Below are 14,694 nucleotides of genomic sequence, written 5' to 3'. Positions count from 1 at the left end.
CTTAATTTTTTTCCTCAGTTCTTTCAGCTTGAGAAATGCCTAGTGCGTTCTTCCCTTTTGGTTTTCTAACTCCAGGTCTTTGCACATTTCATTACAGTAATTGGCTTTGTCTGCTCGAGCTGCTCTTTGAAATCTTCTGTTCAGCTGTCTTATCTTGTCATTTCTTCCATTTGCTTTAGCTACTCTCCACTCAAGGGCAAGTTTCAAAGTCTCTTCTGACATCCATTCTGGTCTTGTCTTTCTTTCTCTTATTTTTAATGACCTCTTGCTTTCTTCATGGATGATGCTCCTGATGTCATCCCACAATTCTGCTGGTTGTTGGTCACTGGTGTTCAATGCATCAAATCTATTCTTTAGATAGTCTCTAAACTCAGGAGGGATATATTCAATGTCACAGTTTGGCTCTTGTGGACTTGTTTTAATTGTCTTCAAGTTGAACTTGCATATGAGCAGTTGATGGTCTGTTCCACAATCAGCTCCTTGCCTGGTTTTGGCTGAAGATATTGAGCTTTCCCATTTCCTTTTGCCACAGATGTAATCAATCTGATTCCTGTGCACTCCATGTGGCAAAGCCCATGTGTATAGCCACCATTTGTGTTGTTGAAAAAAGGTATTTGCAATGAATTAAGTCATTGGTCTTGCAAAATTCTATCATGTGATCTCCAGCGTTATTTCTGTCACCAGGCCAAATTTTCCAACTGCCGGTGATTCTTCTTTATTTCCAATTTTTGCATTCCAATCACCAGTGATAAGCAACACATCTTGATTGCATGTTTGGTCAATTTCAGACTGCAGAAGTTGATAAAAATCTTCAATTTCCTCATCTTTAGTTTTGGTGTTTGGTGCGTTAATTTGAATAATGTTAGTATTAATGGATCTTGGAAGGAAGATTGGGCAATCTACTTCCATAGTGATACTGCCTTGGAAACCCAAGGACGAGTCGCTATGAGTCGCAAGCGACTCAATACAGTGAGTGTGTAAACATATGGATATTATCTTATCACTGACAGTATTGTACTTCAGGACAGATCTTGAAACAACCTTTGTGATGATGAATGCCATGCCATTCCTCTTCAATTTGTCATTCCCGGCATAGTACATCATATGATTGTCTGATTCAAAATGCCCAAAACCTATCCATTTCAGCTCATTAATGCCTAGGATAGCAATCTTTATGCATTCCATTTCATATTTGACAAATTCCAATTTTCCTAGATTCATACTTTGTGCATTCCATGTTCTGATTATTAATGGATGTCTGCAGGTGTTTTTCCTCAATTTGAGTCATGCCACATCAGCACATGGAGGTCCTGAAAGACTTACTTTATCCATATCACTAAGTTTGGTTCTACTCTGATGAGGCAGCTCTTTCCCTGTCCTATTTTGAGTGCCTTCCAACCCAAGGGGCTTGTCTTCCTGCACTGTATCAGATAATGTCTCTAAGCTACTCATAAAGGTGTCCAGTAATGTATCTGAAAATGTTTTTCTGCTATTCATAAGGTTTTCCTTGGCCAATTTTTGAGAAGTGGATGGCCTCCTCCTTCTTCCTAGTCTGTCTTAGTCTGTAAGCTGCATTGAAACCTGTGCACCATGTGCAACTCTGCTGGTGTCTGAACATCACTGGCACAGCCTCAAGCCTCACAGCAACGTACAAGCCCCAAAGGATGACAAACTGACAGACAAGTTTGTCTCCTTTAGCTGTGGGTAACCTCTGCACCCTCCCCTTACCTAACTCCTACCTGGAACCTGCCACTTTGTGGTCCCCAGCTGCTCCTCCTCCCTCCCTTTCCTGGCTCTAGGAGGTCGGGGCCTGCTTCACCTCCAGCCCCTTTACCTGGATATCCTGCCACTCCCGAGGTCCCCAGCCACTCCTGCTCCCTTCCTTTTCTGGCTCTAGGGGGTTTGGGGTCTAACCTTGCCTCCTGCCCCTTTAACCTGGATATCCTGCCACTCCTGAGGTCCCCAGTTGCCCCTGCTCCCACCCTTTCCTGGCTCTAGGGGGCTTGAGGCCTTGTCTCATCTCCTGCCCCTTTACCTGGATATCCTGAAGCTTGTGAGGTCCCCGGCCGCCCCTTCTCCCTCCCTTTCCTGGCTCTAGGGAGCTTGGGGCCTTGTCTCACCTCCTGCCCCTTTACCTCTAAATCCTGCTGCTCCTGAGGTCCCTGGGTGCTCCTACTCCCTCCCTTTCCTGGCTCTTTTGTTACATTTATCACTTTTATTACATGATGTAAAATACTTTTCCCCTTCAAAAATATTTCTTTGGCAAATATTCTATTTCCTAAGCAGAGTGTGCATGCATGAGTAATAATTATCATTATTTTTAACCCTATGTCATATATTCTCTTTTGTCTAAGATATATTTTCATTAAGAAATTATACAAATTTTGAAAATTTTGTTTAACACTGAGGTGTCATACACCTGGCCAGACTCTAATGCTGGCCAATTAGAATGAAAGTTTTAAAAAGTCAAGCAATTTTCTATCAGCAAAGAACCATCATTTTAACCTAAAAAGTTTTCTGTCCTTCAGAATACAATTTAGCCTGGCACTGATAAAATGTGTTAATTGGCTAACTATTTTAGGCATCACATTTTTGTTCTCCTCCACTTGTTTCAAATATACAAAATAACCGCAATCCTCACAAACACAACAGAAGACAGACAGAGTAATCCCTCACAGACAGCCAGACACTGGGAGAGAGAACCAACGGATCTACCAACTCAGGACCATACTTTTGGGCAATATCAGACTAAATCTGCACAACAAAATACATAAAAATGAACCGAGATCCGGTAAGATGGTGCAATAGGCAGAAAGACGGCACAGTCCCTCTTCAACAAACAAAAGCAGAACTAATTAACACAGACACAGAAGATAATCCTGGACCACTGAGCTTTGAAAGGAAGGATATAGAAGTGGACTAAACTCCAACTAGTATTAGAACTTTCATGAAAATACCAGAAAGGAGACATATAGAGCTGCGGATCTGGCAGCAATCCTGGCATCACAGACAGCTTGGATATTGCCGAGTGGTTAGGTAGGACTTAAGAATTAACCTAAAAATCAGCCCTGCTAGCCAGGGACTGCACGGAGAACTGCTCTGGTGGCTGGAGAATAAAAGGGGAAGTAGCCATGAGGAAGGCGGGCTAAGCTGTGGACTTTTACATGTCTGGAGGGCGCAGACATTTTGAATGTTTATAAGCGGCTTGACCATTTTGGACATTTAAAGTGACAGCGTTTTCCCAGACTCCAGGGACTTAAGAACAGGATGCACTTGCTGGGAACTGCAAGGACATTCCAGACGTGGACTACTAGAAAGGTGCGACATTTCCCTTGTTATTCTTATATCTCACACCCTCTTGTTGAACGGAGGTGTGGCCACCCCCAGCCACCTCCTACCCACTTTATAGGCCAGCAGGAATTCCATCCGAGTCTGTGTGCTCGGACTGAGCCTGGCTGGGTGCCATGTCCCGCTCTGCCCGATTTTTTCCTTTTTTCTTTTTTTTAGTTTGATTGGTTTTGTCTGTTTTAAAACTACTACTATTATTATTACTTTTGTCCTTTTTGTTATCATTCTTTATTCTTCCCCTACAAGGTTCTAGTTTTTAGCTTTTTTTTTTTTCCTTGTTCCTGGTTCCAATTTTCTTTTTCTTTCCTGTGGTTAACCCCATTCTTTGTTTTTCTTTTTGCATTGTTCCCATTTTTTTTCTTTATTATTCTTCTTCTCTACATTTTTTGATCAAACCCTTAAATGTGAAATCTGTAAAAACATAGTTCTTCAAGGAAAAATTAGGGGCAAATTTAGGGGCCCTAATATATGGCATAGGGAGCTCTGGTAGCACAGTGGCTAAGGCACTTGACTGCTCACCAGATGGCTGGCGGTTCAAACCCATCAGCCACTCCTCGGAAGGAAGGTTGGGCAATCCTACTTCCGTAGTGCTACTGCCTCAGAAACCCAAGGAGGGGTCGCTATGAGTCAGGGCTGACTCGATGGCACATAACAACAACAACAACAATATATGGCATAAATAGACTATCAACCACAACCCAAAATACACAAACGGCAAAAGAGAAACTAGATGAATGGGACCTTCTAAAAATTAAATTTTTATGTGCTTCCAATGACTTCTCCAAATGTCAAAAAAGAACCTACAGATTGGGAAAAATATTCAGCAATGACATTTTTGACAAGGGACTTATCTCTAGAATTTATAGAAAACTCCAACACCTCAATAACAAAAAGACAAATAATCCAATTCAAAAATGGGCAGAAGGCATGAAGACATTTCACCAAGGAGGATATTCACACGGCCAACAAACATATGAAGAAATGCTCCAGATTATTAGCCATTAGAAAGATGCAAATCAAAACAACAGTGAGATATCATCTTGCCCCAGCACTAGCAGCAAAGTTCAACAAGACAGAAAATAACAAATGGTGGCAAGGATGTGGAGAGACTGGGACTCTCATATACTGTTTGTGGGACTGTAAAATGGTACAACCACTGTGGAAAGCAGTATGGCGATTCCTTCAAAAGTTGGAAATAGAAATGACCCAGCCATTCCAGTACTAGGTATATACTCCAAAGAACTGAGAGACAGGGCCAGAACAGACATATGCACACCCATGTTCATTGCAGCATTATTTACAATAGCAAAAAGTTGGAAATGAACTAGGTGTCAATCAACTGAGGAATGGATAATCCAACTATGGTACATACATGCAATGGAATACTATGCAACCCTAAAGAATAACATAGAATCTGCAAAACACCACATAACGTGGATGAACTTGGAAGACATTATGCTGAGTGAAATAAGTCAATCACAAAAGGACAAATATTGTATTAGTCCATCATTGTAAAAGTTAAGGAACGGTTTATATAAGAAGGAAATTTTCTTTGCTGTTTACCAGGGGTGGGAGGAGAAGGAAGGGAACACTGTTAGATAGCTGGAGATAACTACTGATTTGGGTGAAGAGAAGGGCAATGTACCAAATGTGAGTGATCAACATGGTGGCACTGAGGAAGAGGAAGACATAGAGAGGTACATGGGAGGTGCAGACAATGAAGATGAACCCTTTTGCACATACAGTACTGCAATGTCGGTGAAGGCAAACATGGGTATAGGGGTGGACAGATGAGTGGACAGGCTGAACTATTAGGTATATCTATGAATCAGGGAGTGTACCCAAGACCATGTATAGGGTTGGCAGACAATGTTTCCACAAGTGTATTTGTATGTTCTGTAAGATTCTCCAGGTGTATAGCAGAGCTAACAAGGGACAAAGTTGTAGTCACTTCTTGGTCATAGCCAGCTACCCAGAGAGAGTGAGTAGTTGAACCTGTGGGCATGGGACCATGGTTGCAAGGGCTATCAAGCTCAATTGACATAATGTACTACATAAAACATTGTTTCACCTCCTACTTTGGCGAGTAGCAACTGGGATCTTAAAACCTTGCAAGCAGCCATCTAGATGCAATGATGGGTCTCTCCTCGTCCAGAGCAAAGAAGAATGAAAAAAACCTAAGATTCATGGAAACAATTAGTCCTTGCAACTGGTGCACCATACTATCCGCAGCCTATATGACTATGAGACCAGAAGAACTAGATGGCACCTGGCTACCACTATCAACCACTTGGAGGGGGATCTATGTCAGATATCCTGGATAGAGAGGGAGAACAATGTGGAATAAAACTCAAAATCATTTGGGGCGGGGGGGAAGAGGACCAGGTTTGCTGGTCTGATAGAGCCTGGTGGGACCACTGAGACTATGGCCTCTAGCTGCCCTTTAAGCCTGGAATTGAACCCACACCTGTGGCTTCCAGCCAAATAAAAGATAGACATATGAGTTGAACATTTACCTGAGGTAGATACACTCCTGGGAGAGAACAATCATGGGAGAAAGAAGGGCTGTTTATAATAAGCGCTTGTTGCAATAAGTACTTATCACGTATTAAATGTCTCTAAACCAAAAACCCAAACTCACTGCCTTCAAGTCAGATCTATCTGACTCATAGTCACCTCTCCTTGGATTTCCGAGGCAATATCACTATGGAAGTAGATTGCCCCATCTTCCTTCCGAGGAGTGGCTGGTGGTTTGAATCGCCAGCCTCCTGGTTAGCAGTCAAATGCCCATCAGGTTTGTAAGGCTATAAACCTTTACCAAAGCAGATTGCATCATCTTTCCTCTGCTGAGTAGCTAGTGGGTTCAAACCACTGACTTTTGGTTAGCAGCCAAATGTCTTAACTGCTATACCACCAGAGTTCCTTCTAAGAATTCAAAGCAGCTTCAAACTACCTCAGACATTGTTTATGAAGCCATCTCTTCACTTTATCTAAAGTTCTGTCTACTTTTAAATTTCGTTCAAGTTCCTAAATGAAAGCTTATCATTTTCTCTAACATATTTTCACATATATACACAATATAATAGAATATAAAGATAACATATAACAACGATATATTTCCTAAGGATAAAATGAGAGTACAAAAGCACTACCTGCTTATGCTATATAGGGCTTTAATGTATAGAAATACCATGTGGAAAATACATCCCATCATACTGGTATGAATTATTATTAGACAGCTAAAGCTTTTTAAGTTAAGATGGGACTCTTTATAATGACTACTCATATTTAGTAAGCATTCATAATTACACTGCACCTAAGTTAAGATACAAATATTTATTCATAAAATAAAATAGTATTTTACCATACAACCAGGAAGAAAACAAACATGTATCTCATAATAAGAAGATGACTTCTAAACTATCAAAGACCAGATACAACTCAGGGCTACTTTCCCACAGGCCTATGTTAAGTATGGATCACTGCCATCTACTGGAACACTTACTTGACACAGCATACAAATTTTAAATGACTGACTTAATTTAGCATAAATTAAACACAGCAAAAACTAGAAGAGGCTAAATCTTTAAATAAATACAACAAGCAATTCTTTGCATTATTCCTCTTTTATAGTAATTCATTTGAAGCACTTCTTAAATTTCTCTTTCTGATTTTTAAAATTGATTAAATTAAATAACCAGTTATTTATCTTAAAAACATTATATAAAACATGTACATGAAAAACGGGGACTGGGAAAAAAAAATATGTTGACAATACTCTAAGGGAAGAAAAATTATTTGTAATCTTAAAAGTTTTAATAGATGAACTTACCTACGTTAATATCTTATTTATATTTTTTAAATAGTAGTTTCAGTTATACCCACTTTTATAAAATGGTCTATACAGCTCCTTTGTATTAGTTTTGTCCAAGAGAGCTTATTTAGATCAGCCATAAAAACCTCTGAAGGTACCAAAGTGTTCCAGTGAACAACAAAGGTTAAAACTTCATTTGTGAATTTGACAAGAAACTGGGAACTCTTAATAATGTATACTTCATTGAGTCCTAACTGCATGTCTTTTAAGAAAATTTAATCAATTTTTTAATCAGACATGGAAATTTTAAAAGCATTGTAAATTATTTACTATAAAAGAATAATCATTTTTTTACTGTTTAATGTCAATAAAGAATTTTTTTTTCCCAGCCAGCATTCAAAATTTCTAGAGTCTTTCAGATAGACAGTTACAAAAAATACCTGCACTAATGACTTGGAAAATATACCCCCTTTAACATATAAAGAGATTTTGAATAAAAAATAAAACAGAAATAAATAATACAGTTTTAATGTCTGTATGTCATACAAGTAAATACATAAAGTCAATATGATTAAACAGTAATTAACCATTATTAATAATAATTAATAGCAATAACTACATAGGTTGCATACTAAAAAAGAAAGAATACGTCCAAATAAAGCTATAATTTTACATGGTGCAGTATACACCTGTGCTAAGACAAATCTAAAATTATCACAGAAAATAAGGAGAATGATTCATTTAATCTGGAAGCACCATTTTATTCATATTCAGATTTTGCTTTATATGCATTAATTTTAAAAAAAAAGTTAACTCAATCTAAAGTTAAATGTAAATAGGTCAGATAAAGTACCTTTCATAAATTGTTTTTAATGTCATTTGATCTGCAACACCTTCTGTCTCTTCCAAATATAATATAAGCCATGAAGTCCGGTATGGCCACTGTTCGGTGAGGTTGATCCAGCTAGCAAGCCTATCCCAGTTGAAACTAATCTGATTGGCTCTCAGTAATCGCCCTTGAAGGAACAGAAAAACATTTTAAAATGAGTAGATGAGTACTACTATGTTACGCATTTAATATGCACACACACAAAAAAACTTCAAACAAAGCTAAAAAAATCATGTTTTAAGTTATAAAATTTAAGATATTTTAAAGTTCTTTTCCATCATTTCCCCCATACTATGCTACTACAATCATCTTCAGGCCTTAATCCTTTCATTTCCTATTTCTCCCTCCTTTTCCCCTTTTTGTGATCCTCCCCTCAACCAAACCCTACCCTTGGTTCACGTCCATTAGTGAACAGCTAAGATGTATTCTGCACTTGCTTTGTACCAGATAGTGTTCTAAGTGTGTTTTCACTCTTCTCCATCAGGATGGCTCTACCTAAACCAAATTTCAAAGTGTTTTATCCCCAAATTTCAAAGCTACTCATTACTATTCAGTTTCCCCTTCCTCTTAACAAAGCAGTTGTTTTGTCACTTGACTATAACAAAATAGTGTAGCACATTATATTAACAGATAGGCACACTTTAACAGATGGCTTCTTTAAAAAAAAAAAAGAAAGATGGCTCTAGCCTTGAATTTTATGACATTGGCTACTCAATAGGGCTGCTTTGTTTTTCCAGGTCTTGCAAGTTTTCTGCCTTTTTTCACTTGTTTTAGTGGAAAATATTTTGAGTTTTCCTTCTCTGAAAGGTTTCCACCTTATATATCTTCTGGCTTTCACAGATTTTACTGTAGTTTAACATAGAACTAAAATTTAATCAAACCAGGTAACTAGTAAGTGACACAAATGGCTAAGCACTAGACTACTGACCAATATAGAGTGGCAGTTCAAATCCACCTAGAGAAGCCTTGGAAGGCAGGCCTAACTAAGTGAGCTGCTTCTGAAAGGTTAGAGCCTTGAAAACCCAACCAAGCAGTTCTGCACTGCACACATGCAGTTGCCATTAGACAGAATCAACTCAACAATTAATAAGAAGAAGAAGTAAGGTACTGAATTATGCTTGCAATATTGACAGTATACTTGCTCTAAAACTTTTAAATATAAAAGAAACTAGTGAAAAAAACTCTTAGAACTAAACTGGAGATGTAGGTTATTTAGAATCTTACAATAATGTAATGATGGGGCTGATCTCCAAAATAAGAACTTAGAGGAAGGCAGTACAGGTAGCTCAAATCTAACTACAGTTGCTTTATTAGTTCTTAAAATTTATTTATTCAGTGTGTTAACAATTCCTTTACTAAGGAATTTAGTCCTCACCCTTAAAGAGCTCAAGAATGTACTGGAAGGGATAGATAAATAAAACAAAAAACAGGACTGTGATATAAGGGCTATGCTGGATATACTTATATATTACTGCGTGAAATTAGAAAATAAGCACCCAATCAGAAGCAGTGGCTAAGAGAAAGTTTCTTTAGGAATATAACCACTAGAACTAATCTATGAATGATGAGTATCAGTTAGTCTGGTGAGGAAGGGGAGAGGCATGGGAAGGGCAGGAAGTTAAAACATTCAAAGGAATAACACATGAGAATTCATTAAAGAACTGATGGATACACAGAACTAGAAAGCTGAATTTAAAACGTAAGTCAATAAAACTGGAATAAGTATTCTATGTAAAATGTATCTAACATATAATGGTTAAGAAATAACACAAAAGCAAGAAAAAATTTTGTCCAAAGAATGTATTTAAATTTTTTTTTTACTTTTATTCTCCAAAATAGCATAATAAAACAAATTTAAAATAAAGTACAACTGATGAAATAAAGCATTTTTTAAGTAGGAAACAACTCAACAAAATATTTAAATATTTTATCCATTAAAATCTCAAACTCTTGTCTAATATTAGTCCCATCTACTGTATGACTTTAACAGTAGCAACTATTTGCATAGTGCTCAACATATATTACACATATTTGCATATAAGGAAATGGAGCTTTCAAGAGATTAAGTAACATGTCCAGGACTTACACTCAAGTTTTTTTCCCTTCAAATTCAATCCTTCCCAATAAACTATTTCCATATACACATCCAACTAATGGTACCCAACTAAATGAAATATTTACCATGAAAACTACTGAAATTCCACTGAAACACAAAGGGTTAAATTGGTGAATTAATTTTTAATATAGCATTTACATGCCTTTAGATTCTTTCACAAAATGGATATTTTACCTAGAAATTTTTCATTTTCAGGCAGAGATATATTTGATGAAGCAAAAAAACAAACCAAACTCACTCCCATTGAGTCAGATCTGACTCATAGTGTTCTGGTTACCTAGTGCTGCTCTGACAAGAATATATACCACAAATGGAATGCTTAAACAAACAGGAGTTTATTCTCTCACAGTTGGAGGCTTTAAGTCCAAGTTCAAAGTGCCAGGCTTCAGGGGCTGTGTGAAAGCCCCTCAACTGTGGGCTTCAGCTCTGCCTTTTGCTCCCAGCCCAATGAAGCTAGAGGCATCTCTTCACTTAGGCAACTACTGGCTGCTAAGGCTAACAAGCCCAAGGTTGACAAGTGAAATGGCATAGTCCCAATGTTACCAAACCAGAGGGGGTGGGCCATTAATTCAAGTCCACTGAAAGTCCCAAGGTCAGCACAGCATGGCAGGCTGCTGAGCGACACAGCTACATGCAGGGTCCATGCGTGCCATACGCCAGAGACCATTCCCCAAGGCTTCTCCTTATACAGGGAAGCAGACCACATCCCTACAGCAGCAGTTCAGCTGCTCATAGTAGATTCCACCATGGAGTTGATTACCAGTCTCATCACGGGGAATACTACATCCAGCTGCCCAGCCACTGAACCAGGCCCAGCCAAGCAGACATACAAACTTAACTACCACACACAGGGACCCCTCCAGGGTTTTCGAGGCGGTATCACTATGGAACTAGCTTACCCAATCTTCCTTCCAAGGAGTGGCTGGTGGGTTTGAACCATCAGCCTTTTGGTTAACCATCAAATGCCTTAGGCACTAAGTAAATATTTCTGATTTCATTAATCTAGAAAGCTGCTACCTATATAGTCAAGAACTAAAAGAGAAATTCTTACATTTAAAATGAGGCTTTAGCCTATCTGTATGTGCTGTAAGAATATCCAGGTGTATAGTAAGGCTGAAAAGGGACAAGGTTGTGGTGAATTCTTGGCCACAGCCAGCTACCCGGATGGAGAAAGTAGTTGGACCTGTGGACTAAGGACCATGGCCTCAGTGGACATCAAGTTCAATTGGCATAACATATTACACAAAAACATTGTTCCACTTCCTACTTTGGTAAGTAGCAACTGGGATTTTAAAAGCTTTTAAGCAGCCATCTAGATGCAATGACAGGTCTCATCTTGTCCAGAGCAAAGAGGAATAAAGGAAACCAAAGATGTATGGAAATAATTAGTCAAAGGGACTGGTAGACCATGCGATCTTCAGCCTATATGACCATGAGACCAGAAGAACTAGATGGCTACCACTGTCAACCACTCAGCAGGGGATCAGTGCAGGAGATCCTGGACAGAGTTGGAGAACAATGTGGAATAAAACTCAAAATAATTAAAAAAAAAAAAAAAGACCGGGTTTGCTGGTCTGATAAAGCCTGGTGAGAACCCTGAGGCTATGGCCCCTAGCTGCCCTTCAGGTCTAGAATTGAATTCACTCCATGTGGCTTCCAGCCAAACAATAGACAGGCAAATGGGCTAAATATTTACATCAGGTAGATACACTACTTGGAACACCAATCATGGGAGAATAGAAAGGCAGTGTATGCACAGGGGAACAGCTCAGGGGTGGGAGTGCATGGGAGCAAAGGGCACAGGGAAAAGGTAAACTCAGGGAAGTGGGAAGAGAGCTGTTACACTATGAGAATTACAGTCAATGACATAAGACAAAATGTGTATGAACTGCTGTATGGAAAATGAATTTTCTGTGTAAACTTTCATGCAAATCACAAAAAAAAAAAACTATAAAACAATAATAAAAAAAATAAAATGAGGCTTTAGGAAAATACTTTGTTTCTACTACTTTTACCTATGTAAAAATCATTATTTTCAAAAAGTGTATTTCAACATCAACTATTATATGACATTTATTTGGTCCTGAAAATGTCAAAATATAATCCAAAGTCCCTATGGTGGATTATGGGTCTGTAAATCACAGACCTTCTATCACTATATCAGAAATGTTTCAGGGCTATTCATAAAGTTTTCCAGTAATATATGAAACAATGTATCACTGCTATTCATAAGGTTTTCACTGGTCAGTACCTGAGAAGTAGATGGCCCCTTCCTTCTTCCGAGTCTGTCTTAGTCTAGAAGCGCCACTGAAGCTTGTCCACCATGGGTGACTTTGCTGGCATTTGAAATACCAGTGGCATAGCCTCCAGCCTCACAGCAGCATGAAAGCCATCACAGTACAACAAACTGACAGACAAGTAGTGGACAAAATGAACTAGCCACTAGCTATTTCTTTAACATCACTTCCTATGACCCTCTTTTTGCTCCCCAAACTCCAACCATACTGTCTCCAGCTATTTATGGAATTCAACCTCAGGGCCTTCATACCTCTGTTCCTTCTGCTTAGAATGCTTTTGTTAAGATATATGTCTGTCTTTTTATATATATATATATATTTTTTTTTTTTTTTTTTTTTTTTTTTCCAATTTTTTTTTTTTTTTTTTTTTTTTTTTTTTTCTTATGGTGATTTGGGTGAAAGCTTATACACAAATTGGTTTTTCATTCAACAGTTCATATTTTGAATAGATATTTTAAGTCTCGTTATGTGCCATTGAGTCTTCATTCAGTTCTCTTATTCATTCAAAAACAATGCCCCAGACATTGTTCTGGATACTGAGGAAACAGCAATAAACAAGATGGACAAACATCTCTGCCCAGGTAGATCTTACCACAATGAAGAGATAGGCAATAAAGAAAATAACTAAGTAAATGATATAATGTCTTAGAAGGTGGTAAATTCTATGGGATAAAATAAGACAGAGAACAGATCAAAGAGTGTCTAAGAGAGAGATATAATTTTATATAAGATAGCAAAAGAAGTTCTCATTGAAAAGCTAACATTTACATAAAGACTTACAGTCGATGAGAAAATCCATTATGCATATATCCAAAGAAAGATCATTATAGGCAGAAGAAAAGCAAGTGCAGAGGGCCCTAGGTAATAGCATGCCTGGAATTTTCAGGGAATAGCACAGAAATCAGCATGGGATGGAGGTCAGAGGCAGAGAGGAAGAATAACCATCAGTGTGGAAGAAGAAACCAGTGAGTGTGGCATTGTTGTTGTTGTTGTTGTTATGTGCCATCGAGTCGAGCCTGACTCATAGCGACCCTTCCTTGGGTTTTCGAGGTGGTATCACTATGGAAGTAGATTGCCCAACCTTCCTTCTGAGGAGTGGCTGAGTTGGCATTATGAAAGCCAAATAAAGAAATTATTTCAAGAAGTGGGGAGTGATCAACACATTGTCAAATGCTACTAATGGGTCAAATAAGGTGAGGACTAAGGATGTTGTTGTTATGTGTTGTCCAGTCGGACCCAACTCATAGCAACCCTTCCTTGGGTTTCCAAGGCGGTATCACTACAGCAGTACATTGCCCAACCTTCCTTCCAAGGTTAGCAGTCAAATGCCTTAGGCACTACACTACCAGAGCTCCTAGGAATAGGCCGCTGGATTTCCTAACATGAAGTAATTTCCTAAGATGCAAGTTACCTAAAAAAGGCAATTCTGCTGAAGTTTTGAGGGTAACAGGTCACTGAGTAGATATAATGGGAATAGAGGAGAAAAACATTGAGACAGAGGGATAGGTATCTCTTTCAAGGAGATTTGCTAAGAAATGGGACCGTAGCTAGAGATGGAGTCAAAAGAAGGTTTTCCTAACCCTCTTTCCACCCCCTGGAAAAACAACAAAATATGTCTGTGTGTTGATGGGATTAATTTCAAGTGAGTGACAGGGGAGTGTTATCTTCTTACTTTTTGGTTTTATGGCATTTATCATGACACGACATTATTTTGTCCTCCCCAACCAGGCAGAGATTGTATTCGGTTCTCTATTTATCTCCACAATGCCTAGATCATTATCTGGCATACAGTATGTACTCAGTATACATTTGTTAGATGCATACATGTATGTTACTGATAAAACACTAGAATACTTCCACTGTAGACCACAATCAAGAACACTGAGATGTGTGACCTCATTTACAGGAATTTAATCACCAAAAATATTTTAAATATTATTAGATACAATTGTATTTGAAATACAGTCCCATAGCATGAGCCTCAACATTAGTATTAAAATAAAATTCCGAGGAGTTCCGGCAAGATGGCGGACTAGGCAAAAAGACTGCACAGACCCCCTGAAACAAAGAAAAGGGAAACCAATTAACACAGACACAGAAGATAATCCTGGACCCTTGAGCCGTGAAGGGAAGGATATAGAAGTGGACTAAACCCCAACTAGCAGAAGAATTTGCGTGAAAATACCAAAAAAGGAGACATATGGAGCTGCGGTCTGGCAGCAGGCATGAG

The 14,694-nt window shown here is 38.5% G+C and overlaps 1 protein-coding gene across 1 annotated transcript in view; it reads right to left on the bottom strand.

Annotated features, from left to right (window-relative positions):
* The window catches only part of KIDINS220 (kinase D interacting substrate 220), a 183,065-nt gene that overhangs the window by 69,530 nt on the left and 98,841 nt on the right, over positions 1-14,694 (bottom strand). The window contains exon 21 of the mRNA XM_042783667.1: positions 8,016-8,178. Within this exon, the coding sequence (XP_042639601.1) occupies positions 8,016-8,178 (163 nt within the window). The remainder of the gene's footprint in view (positions 1-8,015; positions 8,179-14,694) is intronic.

This window comes from Orycteropus afer, unplaced genomic scaffold (assembly GCF_000298275.1).
Source record: "Orycteropus afer afer isolate SDZICR_OR568_19922 unplaced genomic scaffold, OryAfe1.0 scaffold00025, whole genome shotgun sequence".
NCBI classification, from domain to species: domain Eukaryota; kingdom Metazoa; phylum Chordata; class Mammalia; order Tubulidentata; family Orycteropodidae; genus Orycteropus; species Orycteropus afer.
Note: the sequence above shows the minus strand (reverse complement) of the source record. Positions and strands in the feature narration are given on the sequence as shown.